This window comes from Eurypyga helias, unplaced genomic scaffold, assembly GCF_000690775.1.
Source record: "Eurypyga helias isolate BGI_N326 unplaced genomic scaffold, ASM69077v1 scaffold17241, whole genome shotgun sequence".
Taxonomy (NCBI): Eukaryota; Metazoa; Chordata; class Aves; order Eurypygiformes; family Eurypygidae; genus Eurypyga; species Eurypyga helias.
This window is the reverse complement of record NW_010232912.1, coordinates 19,384-38,254: the sequence shown is the minus strand read 5'-3', so window position 1 is coordinate 38,254 and position 18,871 is coordinate 19,384. Positions and strand designations below refer to the sequence as shown.

Here is an 18,871-nt window from a genome sequence, read left to right as displayed (position 1 = left end):
GCCGTTTCTGGCCGTCGGAGAGGCACTGCTTTGTGCAGCGGTTGCTCCCCGTCCCTGATCCGGGCACGTCCGTCGGCAGCACGGTCTGCGCCACGAACACAAACCGGTGGCTGTGGTTTAGGGCGCCTCGGGGTGGGAGTTACCGCAGCGTAGCAGCTGGTCTGTAGCGCCGCAACCCGGCCCTGCTCCCTCCGAGTGCAGACGGAAATTTCCGCTGGGTTGAACAATCCAAACAACAGAAATCCAACAAAGCTTAACCCAGTTGTTTCAGTCCTGGGTCAGCCTTCTGGTACTGACTTCAGAGACTAAAAATTATCAAGTAAGCAATACAAAATTAAAATCCTGTCTGCTGTGCTAATAACAAAACATATAAACGTGGGGCAACGTGTAATGAATGCAATTCATTTCCTCACGTGGAAGAATGACCTCCATAACTCACTGGAGACTGCCACTCCTGAGTTATGGGTCATTCCTTTTCTGGAGAAAATAAATTTTACTGCCCTGTCGTCTATAACCATGTATTTTTTTTCTCCCTGTGTAAATTCAAAAAATGGGGAAGTGTAATCCTCTGTTTTCTTGCATTATGTACAAAGCAGATATCCCCTTGCCATAACATTGTTTTAAATTAAATGGTTTTTATTAAGTGCAATATGTTATATTTCTCTCATATATTTGATGACTTTTGATTAAATAAAATGTTGCATTTATTTTTGAGATATTGCTACTGTTAATAAATTCTGTAATCGGCTTTCCTGCATTTGCAATACAGGTTAAATCCTTGAGTTTAATCAAAGCTAGTGTTATGCTAAAGAATATTTATGACAGCATCAATTTTATATTTCAAAACTTCTATTTTATAAGTTGTTTTAACTTAGCCATAAACATTTTCTCTAGATTGAAACTTGACACATGGCATGTTGTCAGTTACAAACCTATTTTTAATCCCTTTTTAAAAACAGGCCTTGATTATTTGTTATATAAGAGCAATGTTTAAAAAAAAAAAAAGAGAGAAAACACTATTTTTTAGAGAATTTCCTGTGCCTGGGTAGCTGTTACTGAAACAAGCAATACCACTAGAAATGAGGAGTATCTCTTTCATAATATTCAAATTCCTTTGTACACCGCTGGATTCTACACAAAAGGAATCTTTTTTCCTCATATCCGATCATTTTTTTCTGATATGTAAACTTTGAGCACAATTATAAATCTTTTGTAGCAAGTCCTGTGCTTCCTCAATTCCCACTAGAATGCATTCCTGAGCATCTGGGGGAGCTTGGCTCCGTGAACTGCCTAAATATTAACTATTTGGATTTGAATTTGCACTACTTTCAGGAGAAACTGGTCTTCAGGGCAAATAAGAGTCGTTACAGGGTATTGCAGCAATTGACTGGCATTTCTGAGTGGGCTCTAAGTTCCTACCAAGTGAGGATGTCAGTTCCCACTGATACTTACTGTCTTTGTATCACTTCACCCTCTTCTTGCCAGCGGGTGAAGTTATGCCCCACTGATAACCAATGGAATTCAGGATTTCTCACACACTGTTAGTGTTCAGCTTCAGTTTGCTCCTCCAATAGAAGTGTGTTTTATATTCCTTTTGTATAACTTCCTTTCACACTAACTAGATCGTGTGGCTAACTGAGGAGTGTCATTGGAGACTGGCACTGTGGAAAGACAGGTGTTAGGATTTTCCAGCTCAGCCAGTCGTTTTTGCAGGCTGTATGCCCTTATGCTTCTGGAGAGTTGAAGAACCAGGTTGTTTCTGCTATGGGTAGGTTGCACAGCACTAGGGAGGTGGTGTCCCACACCACATTGGGCACCTCCTCCAGACAGGATCTGTTCAGGATGCTTGAGAGGATCTGTTCAGGATGCTCGAGGTTAGCAATAACAGCAGCGTTTCTTTGCTGGCGTGAGGTAGTTCAGGCGGCACAACTGCTGTGGCAAGTAGCCACAGCGAGAAGTATAGTAACACAAAAGTGTTCTAGGATCAGCTCCCGCATTCACACGGGCACATCTGGTCTGAGCTGCTCATGGGAACTTCAGTACATCAGTTTTCAGAATTCTCTCCCAAATTCAAGTGGGTACCTGCAGCACAAATATGCCATTTGAGACATTTCCTCTTTAGATCTTGCTGCTTTGTTTCACGTGTCCCAGATAGCAGATCTCTTAATAGTTTGTAACAGTTCCGTAGAGTGTACTTTAGCTGGCTTCTTTTATAGGTCTTTCCACGTAACATCTCTGGCTGTGACAGTAGGGATTGACTAAGATGGTCACCTCAGGATAGCAGAAATCCATCTACGTACTTCTTTGAACAGTAATTGCAAAATGGAATCAATTTTGGTGTGTATTTCTTTTATATGAAATTCCCATTCCTGTCTTAGCGTGTAGTTACTGGTGTTTGTTTTCAGCTCTTTTTGCCTTTAGTGCCTTCTGGGTAGTAGAGAAATGGCATGCTGGAAGTGCAACAGAGAGATAATAACAGATCACTCCAAGGACGTTATCTATTCTGCTAACATCTAACATGCAGCAAGGCATAGAATATGACAATAAAGCATTTATCTTCTCTGTACTGAAACGTTCATGGTATCAAAACAAAGTTGACTGTTGCTTGATGGACTAACATTACTTATCCCTTTTGCTACTGATAGTTACAGCTGCTATTTTTTTTCTGCTCCCAGACCGCAGGATTTCAGGAGATTCTGACTGAAATTGAAATTTTAGCTTTGATTGTGGGATGCTTATGTCATGACCTTGACCACAGGGGAACCAACAATGCCTTCCAAGCCAAGTAAGTTTTCTAATTCTTAATACTTTAATTTGTTTTTCTTCCGCAGAAGAGCAAAGGTGACCAGGATAAAGAATGAAGCATTAATTTCAGGCCTCCTGGGCCAAGGCCGTGTATTCTTATTCTTGTATGTAGTGAGGGACTATCCATCTCTATCATTTGCTGTTCTTTCGAGTAATTGCTGGCTTGTCCTTTGTATCAGGCCGTTGATTGGGTTACCCCTTGTGAACTGACACCGCATATTGAAATGTGGTGCCAAAACCTGACCTTCTTTTCATGCTGAGGCATTATTGATTCTGGTATTCAACCCAGGAAACACTGAAACTGCCTATCTGGGTGGCTCTTGCTGGCTGGAATGCATGATGTTAAGCAAAACCTTGTTAAGAAGAAAACAGGTAAAACTGAAATCATGCTTTCACAAAAACTTTCACAATCGTATAGGCAAGTACATGTAGTAATTCCTAGCTTAGGGAGCATGAAGCCATCGCCATCATGGTGGAGCTCGGCTGCATCTTGTCCGCAGTGGGTGGCTGGAGAAGCTGCCTCAGCACATACCCGTCAGTTGTGGAGCACACAGGGTCCCTGGTCTGTAGAGATGCCTCCTCTCTGGCCAGATCTTTATCTGCAGACTGTTTTCAATTCTAAAAATTAATCTTACTCAGTTTGAAGTGCTTAGGACCTGATTCAGCTGCCCTGACTTGCATTGTTGCTGTCCAGGCTGCTGCCTTCTGATACAGTGAGGTAGAAGCAGGTTTGTGGGAGGTTTGAGGGTACTACGGTGGTAAGGGAACTCCCTTGACCAAGCTCAGATTCTTCCCAAACATCTATGTTCCCTGAGAACAGAGGGGGGGACAACAGGAAATGTCCCCTGACAACATCTAGGCCAAACTGTGAAATAAAGCTGTCAGACACAGACTCCTCCAAATCCCACGTTTTTTTCTCAAGCCCCCCAGTTCCTCTAGTCAGAATATGAGCCCCTGAGGCTCTCCTGCACTGCAGATCCCAGCGTGCACTTAGAGCTTTGCCTGTTCTGCACTGCTGTCAATCTGCCAGCATGACAGGGTCACGTGGTTGTCCGAAGATGTTTGAAAGATGGGGTGAAGTTGTATAGGACTGTCCTGCCCTACCTTTTGCAGAAAGACTGTGCTGTGATGTGGGTATGCACGGCTGCTGCTGTCCTGGGGGAGAGTTGGCTCAGCGAACATCACTCAAACTGATGTTTCTGATATTCACTAAGCTGCCGTTTCCTGAGCTATTGCTGCTGCTGTACAGTCTCAATGAAACAATGACACTGTCTGGCTCTTCAATCACAATAGCAAGGAAAATCAATTGCCGTGCTCAGATGGCAGAGCTCGTGGTGCAAAGGTTACCAAGCACTGCTAGATGCTTTTTTGCAGCTGAGTCTTGAAGACAATCAAAAAAGAAGAGACAAATGGGAAGGAAGCTCAGCTGATTGATGTTTATGTTCCTAATTTACAGAAACGAGACCTAAGATTTACATCCTGACCATTTTAGGCTCTGATTAAGTTAACCACTTCTCCACTGTAATGTTACACAGCAATATCTTGTGTGCAGAGGGATGGCAGAGTTAAAGGTAGAGGCTTCAGCATTAGACTGCTATCACTTACACTCGTCGTTTGACAACGGAGTACAAAGAGGGGGCTGCCATTTTACGACTCCATAAAGAAATTGCTGAAGACATCTAACAAAAGACAAACATTACCACACGTGTGTAAAACATCCCTGAAAACAAGCTGTGGTTTTCATAAAGGCAGCTATGATTTATTCCTCTCACCTGACATAAATTTGAGCATCACATTTTCCTATTTTATCCTCAGTGTTCAATGCTGCTGTTCTGTGTGATGAAAGTTCAAGAGGTACGTGATGGAGGCAATATCACAGTTGTCTGAAACGGCTGCGTTATATATCTCAACACCACGTTCTCCAGGGATGGTGTTTCCTGGACATCCTTCTCCCTAGCATAGCTGCTTCTGATAATTAAGTATCGGTGTGGTGCAGCTTTATAGTGTCTGCTCCTAGGAGACTCTTTCTGTTTGTCTCTAGCATAATCCCTTATTTCTTTGGAAAGAAAAGCCATCTTGTCACTTTAGGCTGGGCCCCAGAAGTGAACTAATGGTGACCAGTAACTATTCTGACAGTCCAGTCCTGTTCTTTGCTCCTCCCAACAATAACACAATTTTATGATTGTACTCTGTAGATTTTTGTTCTTTAAACTTAGAAAACCCACCTCTGTGCATTTTGGAGATAATTTTGTTGTAGGCAATAAACATGATGAGAAAATACATTCTAACGAGATGCTAAACTTTACTTTTATATTCACTGCTCTCACTTGTGTTTCTTTAGTTACCTCAGTACTTTTTCAGTGCATGATTTTACATAAACACAGAACCTCACTGCTTTTGCAGCTGGTTTTTCATTGTTGTGTTTTGGTTTGGTTTGGGGTTTTTTTTTTTTTAAGAGTCTGTAATCACCCATTGTAAGCCACTGTGGTTACATCTGTTAAGAATTAAAAATAAAAGGTAGCAGCAGGGCAGCCGGCTGTAGCTCGAAGACGTTTGTCTTGGCGTCGGCGATGCGCCTGTGCTGTTGCGTCGCTGAGGTGCTTTGAAACTCGCGGTACAAAATTTCATGTAGTTCCTGGAAAATCGTTAGTCAGCTGATGATCTTTATGTCTGGAACATAAATGCTTTTTATCTGGCTTTAAATTAGTATTTTGATCTTGTCAGTGTTCTTAAGTGTGGTTGCTGAAATGGAGGAGGGCGTGGCTACGTGCTTTCCTTACTAAATTGTCTCTGAAACCTGCTTCGTAAGCAGACGAGCAGTTTTTGTTGACTCCCTGCGTTCTGTTTCAGGAGCGGATCAGCCTTAGCTCAGCTCTATGGCACCTCTGCTACCCTGGAGCACCACCACTTCAATCACGCTGTCATGATTCTCCAAAGTGAGGTACAAAAGCATTACTATTAATCTCACTCTAAGCTGTTGGGCAGTTTCAGCCCGAGAAAGGAAATACCACACGCAGTACCTTTTTAATGCCCTCTCCTGGAGGAATTGTTTATTGGTTACCACAAAGGTCACAACTAGCACAAAATTAAACAACTGCAAATGCTGATCATAGAGCCCAGAGATTATATTTGTCTCAATCAGTGAGGGGCAAGGAGAACATACCCTAATCACAGTGTCAGCTTTTCTCAGTCGTCTTACATAGATCCTGCTCAGTGGTTTGTATGTAGGGGAGACAAGCTCTTGAGAGTATCACAGTCAACCCTTACTGGGCCAGCTTAATTGCTTTGATAGTCTTTCTGTAATCAGTATTTTTATTATGGTTTTACATAATTTTACTAAATGACTTTTTAAAAAAATTAACATCAGTAGTATCGTGCTGTCCAAAGTACACGAGTTGCTTTGCAGATACATACAAAGACATAGTTCTTGCCTAGAATATCTGATGTGGAACAGGATGCAGCATGTGCTGCCCCAGAGACGTAGTGAGAAAAGCAGGATGGACAGGCAATTCCCTACAAAGCAATTGCTGTATTTTCTTAATTCACACAGATTAGTTGTTACACAATGCTTTCAGTATATAAAAAAAGCAAAATGCTGTTCACTGGCGACCATGTGCTGATCTGCAGTAACTTCTGAAGAGCATCTGGGAATGTCCCATGATCACAGCCAGATGGGAGCAGGGTGGTGGCTTCACCTCTGAGCACAGTGACGCAGAGGGTGAGGCATGGGACTGTGGCTGCAGTGTTCCGTTTCCCAACGTTGTATTTAAAAATCAGACGTAGGAAAGGAGAGCCCCAGCATGGGATTTACGCAGCTCGGTCTGCTTAGCCTAGGCTAGCTTGTCAAAAAGGCGATGCGAGGAATTAAGTGGCTCCTTACACTACCAGGGAAAGGCAAAAGAAAAAGCAGCATTTGAAGGTCAGAGAGGTTCAGAACAGGAAAAAAGGAAAGGTGTTGCCATAGGATTTTGTTGCTGGGTTTTTGCCCTAAACCATGAGGCTGTTCAGCCCCTGGAACAAGATTTCGTGGGAAACTCATTTTTCTCTAGTTCCTGAAATCTTCACCCTGACTGAATGGCTCTCGAAAGACAGGCTCAAGACATGGACAGCTCTGTGAAAGTTTATAGCCCACATCCATCTAGATGCTTTTCTTTATCTTTTCCAGCTTAAAAATGGAGAAATTTACGAAGAAAATACTTTTTTCCTTGGAATCTACTTCAGCTACTTTGAGAGATGTAAAATATGATTTGAAATGCATGTCCTCCCCTTAGATTATTCAGACAGCTGTTTCTCCAGGTCCTCCTCTCTAGATCAGAACATTAATCCTATGAGATTTTTATCCAATAGATGCTATTTGCTAATGGAACACAACACCCCTTAGTTCAGAATAAATGCAGATTTGGATCCTCCGATCTACTTACACAAACTTTGAGCAGTTGGTCTCCTCTCCCAAATAATCTGAAATGAGATTACATCCTATCCACTAATGTTGATATTCGAGTCTGTCTTTGCTTTCTAGAAGGAAATGTAGTGTATTGTATTATTTCTTTAGATTTTTACCACATTGGACAAAGGAGCTATTTATCCTTTACTCTTGACATGCTAACCACAGTGTAAGTGATCTTGACTTCTGTAGTGACGGGGTTTTTTATACACCATGAAAGAGGTCAGTAAGGCAACAGATATTACAGAATCTCGGACAACTTGGTAAATTACCCCCCTTCTAGGAGCTGCAGTTTTCCTGATACTTTTTGCATTATTTTCTTCCGAGTACTTTGGTTTTAAAGTTTGTTTTTCATAAATAAGCTTTAGATTCTCAAATCCTTCCCAATACATAGATGAAAAGAAATAATTATTTCATTGTCACAGAGAAGACTATTTTTTATGCATGGCAAATTATTATTTTAGTCCAACAATTAGCTAATCTTTTAAAAAATACCATCTCTACCTCAAGACCTTATCCCGTCTCTGTCCTCAGACCATCATGGTTATAGCAATCCTGTTACTGGAAAATTCTTGCTTTTAAGGGCATTTTAATCTTCCTAAGCAGCAGACAGCATTGCATACTGAATGTGTGCACCAAAACAAGACTCTGTTTAGCAAGAACCACATTCTTTCTACAGCAGGTTAGAAAAAATAAAAGTGTAGTAATTTTATTCATATTAATTTAGTTATATGTGACTAATGTCACTTTTTAGCTTACATTTAGAATTTGCTTGTTTAAGAATTCATAAAGAAATTCTAGGATTTCTGTCCCTCTTACTTTTCAGAAATTCAGTTACAGAAGGACCTTCCTGCTCCCAAACAGCAATATTAAATAATCTGTTTCCTTTCATTCTGGCCATGGAGCACCTTTCCAATTCTTGATCCATGATCTCTTAAAAAGTAGCCTGTTGGGCCCACAAGAGGGGTTTATCCCGGTGAAGCTGTGGTTCTTTAGCCTGCACAGGCGATGCTTGTACACACGGTGAGCACCGTCGTACTGGGCAGAGCGCGCAAATGGGCCGTTTTGAAGGAAAAACTGATTTAGTGCCTTTGAGTGCTCTAACAGCAGTTTGTGTGCCTGCAAGCAGCAGCACAGATAAATCTATTAGGAGCACAACTCAAAAGCTGCAATGCACAGCTCCCCAAAACATTTAGTAAGAGGAAAGATTGAGATGTATCCATAGTTTTTCCCCATAAACTGAGTCCGTGCAGGGTCAGAGCAAAGAGTAAATCTCTCCTCAAGAGGCTATAATTTCAGGAGAGTTTAGAAAAACATCCCAGGTGCTTGATTACAATTGTCAACTCTTCCACCCCAAGGTAATCTCAGCAGGATTAACGTTATTATTTTTTCGTAGTTTAGCCATGAATCAGAAGAGGCCTCCGTTACAGGGAAACAGCAGGCTAAAGAGTTAGCAAACCTTTTAAAAACCTGTATTGATTGCCAGCCCTTTACCTCTTTTATCTCTTTCATTATAGGGTCACAACATCTTTGCTAACTTGTCCTCTAAGGACTACAGTGACCTTATGCAGCTTCTAAAGCAATCAATATTGGCAACAGACCTCACTCTGTATTTTGAGTAAGTATTGGCATTTCTTGTATTTGACAAATGAAGATTCGAAGAACTTACTCTAATGACCTATTAAATACCAATGAGGATATGTAATATGAGAAATTAGTGTTTAGCTGTGGTTGAAGAGATTTGTTCTAATTCTTAGTATATCTTGGGCTAATAGAAATATCTCGTGTCCAAGTAAGTGTTGCTTTTATGTGTAACGTGTCCATATCAACAAAAAGCAAGTGAAATCCTAGGGTTATACTTTAAAGCAATCCCAGGAATCAGTTACAGCTCGGTCCTGTAATTCTTCTGTCCATTCTGTGCTCATTTCTTCAGGCATGTAGAAAATCAACAACATTTTGGAATTCTTTTCCGCCATTCCAGAGTTTCTAAACATGTGTGCTAAGAAATATTATATTTAGTTACAGACCCAGTTGCAGGGCTAATGGAAGCCTACACACTGCTGCTTTGATGACAAATGATGCCAATTTGCGTCACGTCAGGTCTTAAAAAGCTTAGCTCGAGAGAAGTGTAATAGGATCTCTTTCATCCAGTTTTCTTCCTTTTCCTTGTTTGCAAATCAAATCTCTACTAAGACTTCAAGTGGATGCTATTTTATGTTTTTTACAAAGACAGTTAATTATTCCCAAGCTCTTCCCAGTTAGAATATGCGGGAGCATGCGTGTAGGAGGAGGAGTCATAGTGTCACCGTCATACTGCACTTTTGACATCCCCCTCTCTGGCCCTGCCTGTGGCTGACCTACAGGGAGAAGTGCTGTCAGACGTGCAGTTCCAGTGTACTGCCTTCCTAGTCTTGGTAATAACTCATCCTGAGGAAGTTCGGTTTGGTGTCCATTAGCAACCTATCCCAAACAGTGCTGAGTAGCATTTACTAATATTTTTCTCAGCTTTTAGGGGGATATACCTGGATTCCCCACTTCTTTGTGCCAATGGTTGATACCAAACCAAGTTTCCAGAAAACTTCAGGCAAAGTCTTTACCCTGAAATTGTTCAGCTGTCTATAGCAACGTTGTATCTATAGCTGTTAATTGTATAAATGCTAACTGGGATGCTGCAATGTTTGCTTTGGGGTTTTTTCTCAGTATTTGGTTACTGTGCCAAAAGGACAGTTTCTAAACAGTACTGGCAGTAGACACACTGATATTCTTGGTTTCCTGCAGGTCTGTTCTCAGAGAAGTTGTATTAGGAAAGGGTTTTAAAGAATAGCTGTATTATAAATAACTTCTAAACACTAGTCCATGATGAAATTTCTGCTTGCCAACATGAAAATCCTGAGCAGGACAAATGAACCCTTTTAAGCATACTCTTCTTGAAGTCGTCTGTCATGATTACTTGTTATCTGGGAGGCTGCTATGACGGGAATCTGCTGACAGCTTTGAGATACAAGGACCACAGGGATGTGTCTGTACGTGTTTTCCTGTTTCACCACGAATAACAAGTGCTGCAGGTATGTTTTGTGCTGCCAAGGAGGAGAGGAGTGGCTGGGGCTGAGAGGGCAGCTGCCCTGGCACAGCCCCAAGTGCTCCCCCAGGCCGGGACCCTGCAGCCCCTGGCAGAGCCAAAAAGGACCCGCGGCAGAACCTTGGGAGGGAAGCCACTCCAGGCCCAGACATGATAAAGCTCTCTTCCCTGCCTGCCTTGGGGTAAAAAACTATGTGGTCAAGTGGTCTTTCTAGTTTTAATACAGAGAAATAATGTCCAAAAAGGGACATCAGCTGAGTTTCAGGATTATTATTCCTTGCTTGCATAATTGATTTTTATGTGCTATATGAATCTGAAAACTTTTAGCAAATGAGGCCTTTTTACTCAGAAGGCTGCAAATAAGTTCTTTTCCTCTTGCTTTTTTACGATTCATTAATTGGGTGGTTGTTATGCTGCTTTACTTACAAGAGTGCCTGAAAATCGCTCCCTGGAAATGTTGGTGATTTACACTTCTTAAAGCCACCCTATGTTAACAGATGTCTCCACACTGCTACCTAACTTGTTTTTTCAGTTTGCTACGTCTTCAGTATTTCTATAGAGAAGGAAATTCTCATATTGGTATTCTTAGAATGCCTAAGCCGAATGATCACAAACTCCACCTAGCAAAGCTGCAACAAAACCCTCGGCAGAGTTTTATGGCCTTGTCAAGGAACTGCTTTTCTACAAAGAAACAAAACGATGACTTTCAGTGAAAGCTCAGATGGAAAATGTACTTGATTTTAGTAGATAAGTCTAGGTAGTGATGCTTGTAGATAATATAATAAGCAAAAGCACAGAACCAGAATGAAGTTTACGGAAATCCACTCAAATGATGTCTTGAGCCACCAGGATGTAGAGCAACTGGATTTGCTATAGACAGCAAGACAACTGTCCCTTCCAGGCAAAATACAACCAGAGACAGCGTTACTCAAAGGCATTGCAAAAGCGTTACCATTCTGTTTATTTCTGAAATCCTGGCGTATTGTGTTTCCTTAATAACAGCAAAGCTCTTTGTGTTGGATGCCACGCGTAAGCAACTGGTAGGAAACAGCTTAACATGAGGCCTTGAGACTCCCATTTTCAGTTACTGTTTATGGATCTCTACATTTTAAAGCTGAATGTTTGAGGTTTCTGGGATGCCAGTCTTCAGCTTTAAGCCTTCTTGCCTGGTTTTTGTCCAGTAACATATGAATTGCCCAGCATATCCAATACTTCAAAATGAAGCCATTAGCAGATGTTAAGTTGTTAAACTGGGCACTGGAATACAGGATGCAAAAATGCACTGCTCACTCCTACAGGAGTATGTAGGTGTTGATGATCTGCTCCGCTTTAGGCTGGTTTAAGGTTTATGTGCCAACTGCTCATGGCCATGAAATGTTCATCATTGCAATATTTATTTCCACTGGGGCCATGATGCTATGACTAGTTGCTGTCATGAAACCCATTATAGAAAGTTGCTACAGCAGGAGTGACTGGTCATATTGCGGATGACAGTCAGGGGCCAGAACAATGCAACATGCCCCACGTAAAATTCTGCCTGTTAACCGAAGGCAGCGTTCCTGGAACTGTGTATCTCCTTGTGCGTGAAACCTGTACTGGCTGCTGTTAGACGCTGCTTGCAGTAATCCCTGCTCAAAATTTCAGTTTAGCTGAAGTAAATATATTTCTTTCCCACTGGGGAGTCTAACTACATTCCCACCTGACAGAGTTCTGTCCCCTTTGAGATGGGGCACTGCACTGTCACTCAGAGCATAGGTATTTGCTTTCTAGCTTTAAAGCTAATACATTGTGTCACTCTGGGCAAGTTCACCGTATTTTTGTATCTCAACTTCCGCTTTATCTGGGGCAGGATCTGTTTCGTATTGCAGTCACACTGCGTGCGATAGAGTTGCTTGGAGTCTCGGTGCCATAAAAGATTACAGACTACGATGAGTCAGAATTTTGGTGCTTATAGGCACCAAACAAACATTAACAAGTTCTGGCTCCTGGTTTGTCCATCTTTGAGGATAGAGGCAAGATATTCCAGAATACAAAGCATGGGACCAAGCAGGGCGACCTCGTTTCTAGTCCGTAAGAGCCTACTCACTCAAGACTTGTGCAGCCCATGTGTCTCGCTATTCTGTTCTGCGTACTGGAAATAATGGTCATTGCACATCTCTGTAAAACCCCTCAGGATCCAGAAGGAAAATCCATTTTGCAAGGACAAGTAGAGAGAAGTGTGTCTATATTTCAGGGGTGTTCCTATTGTCTGTCTGTCCGCTGCTGTACTTGAACATTTCATGCTTCCACGGAAGACTGAACATTTTGGTACCATTTATTTCCTTATCTGCAGAGAACATAAATACAATCGTGCTTTTACTAGGCAACTCTGACACTGATAACAGACATTTATAGAACACGTTCGGAAATTAGTATGTTTCGCTTAAATGGCCTGTCAGTGTAACGACTTTAACAATAATACATGAGGCGTAGTGATTTCGTATCATCCCGAGAACTGTGTTTCTGCTGCAGTGCTGCCCTGGAAGTGTCTTGTTTCCTTCTCTGATAATCTGTTTTGTTACAGGAGAAGGACGGAGTTCTTTGAACTTGTCAGCAAAGGTGGTTACGACTGGAATGTAAAAAACCACCGAGAAATATTTCGGTGAGCACTACTGTTTCTTGCTTTCTGGTTATTTCAAAGTGTAGCCATATTTGTTTAAGGAATTTCATGTATCATGAAGACTTAAAGTAACAAGAGAAGGTAGCTCATGTTAAAAATATGATCCGTGATGTGAAATATATGGTATGATTTCTAAACATTACCGAGCAGTACAGCTGTAACCAGGGTGACCTCACCTTCTCCATTCCTATTTCTGCCTTCACACTCTGTCATATTTTCTTCCCTTTCTCCCAGTCTCACCAGTGACTGCTCAGCCCTTCTGCTCTTTCTCCAGAAAGCATCAATATTCTGCCTCAGGACACAAAGGTCTTTCTTGTCCATCTCCCCGTTTCCTCCTCCTCTCAGCCGTTTTCTTTCACTGGCCGTGCTGCGCTCTGCTCTGCCAGTCGGAACTGGGAATCTGCGGGGGGACAGTACTCTTGTAGCCCTCAAGAATGACCTGAGCATGCATCCTATAGAAAAGCTCAGACCTTGGGGGTGGTTTGAGTACACCACGCTTTTGAGATGATAAAATGTGTGCATTTGCATATGCATGCCTGATTATGTCTCATTTTATCTGAAATTTCATTAAAATTCTGTTTCCTTTTGGTCTTTTGACCAAAATATTGGCCATTTTCTATTTTCCATATCATTTCATCCGTTCCTAATTTTGGATTCCGGCAATATATTTGATGCTTCATTTTCAGTGCCCTTGTTCTTCATTTCAACTTTCTTAGACTTTAATCTGCATCATGTACTGTACATAAACGCTTTCTACAGCTGAATGGTTCCTTTCTCCTAATGCATATAAAACATGGTTGTAGCTAGGGATTAAACTACAGTGGAACAGTATAGCTCATAGTAAATCTTAAATTTTTATTGTAGATGAGCAGTAGAAACTGCTTAAACAGTGTCTGGGATGCCTCCTGTGATTATAGGCTCTCTTACTACAGCAGACACTTACAAATAGGCATATAAATTAATCCAGTTTGCAGGTGTTATTATGTAATAATACCCTTCCTTACATCACGTGAAGCACATGCTTTCTAGTATATTATAGGTATTAATGTAAGTAGTGTTAGAAGTATTGCAAAACGAGCAGTTACTCCCTCACAATATCATTTCTTTTCTAGTGCACAAAGCACAATACCAAAATTCATCGTCTGATGACCTGCAAGACAGGCTTCCTAGGCACAATTGTGATGTAAAAGCCATGCTGATGGCTGGGATTTCAAACATGTCATTCTTTTCTGGAGGAAAAGAAGGTGCCAGGGGTGACATTTTATATATGTATTATTTATTTATGCATCCAGAGCAGAGTTGTTTAGAAATCCAACAAAGGTTGATTCAGCTTGTATTGTTCATTTCTGTTTTTCAGATCAATGCTAATGACAGCCTGTGACCTTGGAGCTGTGACCAAACCGTGGGAGATTTCAAGACAGGCAAGTCATGATTAATAGCAGGGCTGGGAGGAGGCGGGACTGGTGGGACAATATTCCCAGGGCCCTGGCTTACAAAGGACCAAAACTGGAATCAATTTACAGTAGTATTAATGCTATAAAAAAATAGCAGGGGGGTTTCTGCAAGAAATGGTTTATTGCATATCTTTCCATGTACACAGCTGGTGAGCAGCATGTAGGTACCTGAAGAGATCTGGCTTTACAGCCTCTCCTCTTATTAACCTTTTAAATCCATATCAAAAAATGGATGGATTAAACCAAATAAGCGCTAGCCACGTGTATCTGTGCTTACTTGTTTAGTCCCAGAGTTTTCCTTGGCAGTGGCAGAATCTTCCCAAAATCGAAAATACCAGCAGATGATCTGCAAACTTCGATTAACGTAAAATCTTCGGTGTATATATAATAAATGTGCTCATTTGCTCAACGCTGATGGAAAAAAACTGCCAGTATAGTATAGAGCCTTTTTTAGCATCCTAAACAGACTGTACACAGAAAGAAACAAAAATTTAAGCTACTGTAGGCTCTTAAGAAATATTCATAGAAGTTGGGTGCAGCATTGGCAAATATCAACAGTGTGCCAAAGCAACCTGTCCCAGAACTCTTGTCCTTTACCACATGATTTTGCCTCTTCTAGGCATCTTTCCTTCCTCAGCATCCATCATCAATATTCCCTGTATACATGCTAAGAATTCTCTGTCCTTTACCGAGGTCCAGAACAAGACAGTGGAAGGCAGGCTGTGTAGGGTTCTGGGGGAACATGCCACACCAAGAAGCAATAGGCACTGCACCAGCGCAGCTGAGCATGACCGTGTAGTTAGATCAGCCTGACAGCAAAGTGGTAGTTAGAAGATGGGGTGTAAAAGAGAAGCTAGACCAGAGAGCTAGTGAGGCAGGAGCAGCCAGATTTCTTGGAGAAGTAACAGAAGCTGGAAGGCACCTACGTAAGTTACAGGCATCAGTAGAAAAGCATTTATGTGGTGAGGGCTTCAGCTCAGATTGTACGTTTGACAGCATGAGTGAGTCTTGCTTTTATAAGCAGACTAGGCCAATAGTCCTTCTAAGGCTGTTACTCTACTTGGCTAGAGTATGGTCACCCTGCATGGAAATCAGGGATGTTGCTTGTATCCTGCAGCGGGAAAATGAGTCACAAGATTTTTCTTGTGTGGCCACCTAGCCACAGCTGCAGCGTGTGCAATCCCTCCTCATTTTCCCTCTTTTAACCCAGTTAGCTTCTCCATTTTCTTTAACAGCCAAAATGTCAGGTAGGGGCTGTGTCTCATCTTGTCAGTCTTTGTGCAGAGGTGCTGAATTAGTGCTGAAGTCTCTGGCAAACTGTTTTTTTATCCCTATCACTTTTTGAGGTCAGCGGGTGAAAACTCCCCTGCAGCCTAATGTACGGGTTTACTTTATATTGAAAAGTCTAGCCTGGGATTGATTGAAACATTACCAGGTTGAGCAGAGAGGTTAATAGGTCCACAGAGGGAAAACAGGAAATAGTTAGACCTCAACTGTGCCAAAAGGGAGGAGGGGGGGGGGGGAAAAAAGTGAGGGAGAAAGAGATTAAAATATGTGAATCAAAGGGAATAAAAGCTACATGTAAGAAAATAAAATTCAGGAAGAGAAGATAGAAAAAAGAACGGGGAAAGGGATACAGTGAGAACAGGATCAGAATAGCAGTGAGAGACAGGGATGAGACTGTCTTGCTTATTTTTATAGAATGCACCTCACAAAGCCTTAATTGCTGCTAAGTTGTTAAATTATTCCTCTATCTGGAGTATTGATCCAGAGTTTTATTAGTGCGCTGGGATTACATACATTATAAAGTTCCAAACCATGTGATAGCCTGGCTCAAGATTTAAGAGTACTTTATATCATCACTTCACCTATTTCCAATTTATTTTGGTAGTCCTTATTTCAGCTGATAACAAGGGTTTGTGAATGTTAGCTATCATACAGTTACTAGAGCAAGAAATGTTGAGATTTTATGAGGTGCAGGATCTCTCCTTAGTTCAACCTCTTGTGCCTTGGTGTCACGAAATCATTTCCTATCTTAAAAACAGTTGAAAACAATCAGCAGGCATGACAGGAGCTTTAGGAACTGAACGCCACCTTCAGTCAATGGGTTTCCTCTTTTTGCATCTCGAATGCCACACCTGCCTAACCTTCCAGAACCACACGAGAAGAGTACAGTAGATAAAGGCTATTATATCAGGATTGCTCACTGTTTGCATTGCTTTTGCTGTTCCCATAACTAATACTGGTTTTAAATCTCGTGTGTTCCGAGAAGAACAAACCGTGGCTGTGAATAGAACATCTTCATTCACAGAAGTCAGAAAGATGTGTTCCAACTTCCAACCCACCAGTTCTTGATTTTGATTCAATATGATAATCACAGTCTTAGCTCATGCTTAGATATTCAGATCCTATAGTGATGACAGTCATGGGTAAGAAGTAAAGCCTAGTGGGGCAAAACCCCTTTATTTCACACTGAATGAGGACAACAGCAGTTAATTAAGTTTCTTTGATAAGTTATTTGTATAGGGTAACAGCCTGTAAATACCCAGAGAGCTCTTGCATATTTTACGAAGCGTTTTTACACTCATAATTGTGAATGCCAACAAGATGCTACGATTTTCTGTTCTGTTCTCAATACCTAAGTTGCTACCTTGACATTGCAGAGTAATTTCCCCAGTCAATTCCCTATCAAAAAGGAATAAGCATGCCTGTCGGTGGGTATGGCCATTTATACCCCTGGTATGCCCAGTCCTGAAGACAATATGAACGTGCCTGGCATCAGTCATTTAAGTGGCGCTATTCACTTCTTTACAGTTAAGCACGAGCTGAAGTCACGGTCTGATCCAGAACTCATTACCCTAAAAATTACGTAGCAAGACCTCTAATCTTTATCATGATTTATGTTTTAGGCAGCTGAGCTGGTAACGAGCGAGTTCTTTGAACAAGGAGACAGAGAAAGATCTGAACTCAAACTCACCCCTTCGGTAAGTTTTTATTACTTCTGAAATAGTTACTAACTTGACCAGGGTAAGATAATATCATTGAGTTCATTCAGAAAAACTCACTGTATTTTGTATGTAAAGCAAAATCTTGGTGTAACCAAAAGATTTGTCCAACAAAGACATGCATTTAGAGCCACGTATAAAAGCTCTATAGTCAACTCAGTCACTTTTGCATTGAGCCCTTTCCCATTTCTGTACAAATTCCCAAGTTTATTCTGTCAGTTAATTTTCTAAGCAACAGGTATTGTTTTTAATACACAGTGTTCAAATAAAAAAATCACCAGCTACTTACAGAAATCAAAACTGTCAGATTTACTTTAAGCTGCAGCTGTCTGTCTGTGTCATTTGATGTATCAAATGCTGAAAAGCATTTCTGTAGGTATACAACTCCATATAATACGGTAACTGAGTGGAATATAGGCAGAAGGGTATAAGGTGTTAAACAAGAACTAGGAAAAAAAGTTTTATGAAGATTTTCAGTGAACGATTTGAAGAAAAAGCCTTATCCAGGTTAAATACCTCAAAATGTTGACAAGCCATTATCTGGAGGCAACAGGAGAAGGGTAAGAGAAAGTAAAGAATTTAACTTAGAAGCCACGTTCACAAGTATGTTCACGCTTCCAAAAATAAAAAGACGATTGCAGTGGCTCAGACTTGTTCTCACTATGACATGCCACGGAGATAAGGTATTGCTGCTAGTTAGATAAGAGAAACAGCATAGTAACACAATAATCTCTTATAAGTCAAGGATATTTTTTTTTATTTGCATTGTGCTCATAATGATCTGAAAATGATGGGATTTTGCAAAGTTATTTCAGTAGGAAATACAGAATTTTACAAAACCAAACACAAGATTCTCATTTAAGATCATAGTCCTTGAATCTTGCCTCTTGATGTCATTTAGATAGCCTGTGTGATACCTGTGTATGTCAGAAAGAGCAGGCTACAACTAGAAGTCAACCAGACATTTAATGTAATCTAACAGGTATAGTCTGGAGTTTCTAACAGGTACAAAAGGAAAGTAAGTTTTCTCAGGAGATGTCAGCCTTGAGGAGATGGGCCCAGAATAAGAACAGACGTTCCACAGAAAGATTTTAAACTTGGCATACCCAGCAAGTTAAAAAAAAAAAAAAAGGCAAATGATAAATGGTGTAGCTGGGCCACTAGAAGGAGGATAAAAATCCTGTAAATGGAAAGCTGATGGACCCAACTAATCTCTGGCAGAGTATGGAGGAAACACTCACGTTCAAACTCTGCAGAACTCAGTTTCTTCCATCTCCTTTCAGCCAATAATTGAGCCTCTTAAACATCAGCTTTGACCTCTATAATTTCCTGTCTGAGGAAGTGCAGTGAGGAATTAATTAGGCTGTTTCCAGAGGAACAAACATGGATAACTGCCCCAAACACGGATCTGTTGTTTCCCCACCC

The 18,871-nt window shown here is 41.1% G+C and overlaps 1 protein-coding gene across 1 annotated transcript in view; it reads left to right on the top strand.

The window, feature by feature from the left end:
- Positions 1-2,675: 2,675 nt before the first annotated feature.
- The window catches only part of LOC104517023 (dual 3',5'-cyclic-AMP and -GMP phosphodiesterase 11A-like), a gene marked incomplete at its 5' end in the record, with an annotated part of 30,115 nt that continues 13,919 nt past the window's right edge, over positions 2,676-18,871 (top strand). Inside the window, 6 exons of the mRNA XM_010161560.1 lie at positions 2,676-2,785; positions 5,656-5,746; positions 8,767-8,867; positions 12,892-12,969; positions 14,345-14,412; positions 17,355-17,425. Coding sequence (XP_010159862.1) covers positions 2,676-2,785; positions 5,656-5,746; positions 8,767-8,867; positions 12,892-12,969; positions 14,345-14,412; positions 17,355-17,425 — 519 coding nt within the window. The remainder of the gene's footprint in view (positions 2,786-5,655; positions 5,747-8,766; positions 8,868-12,891; positions 12,970-14,344; positions 14,413-17,354; positions 17,426-18,871) is intronic.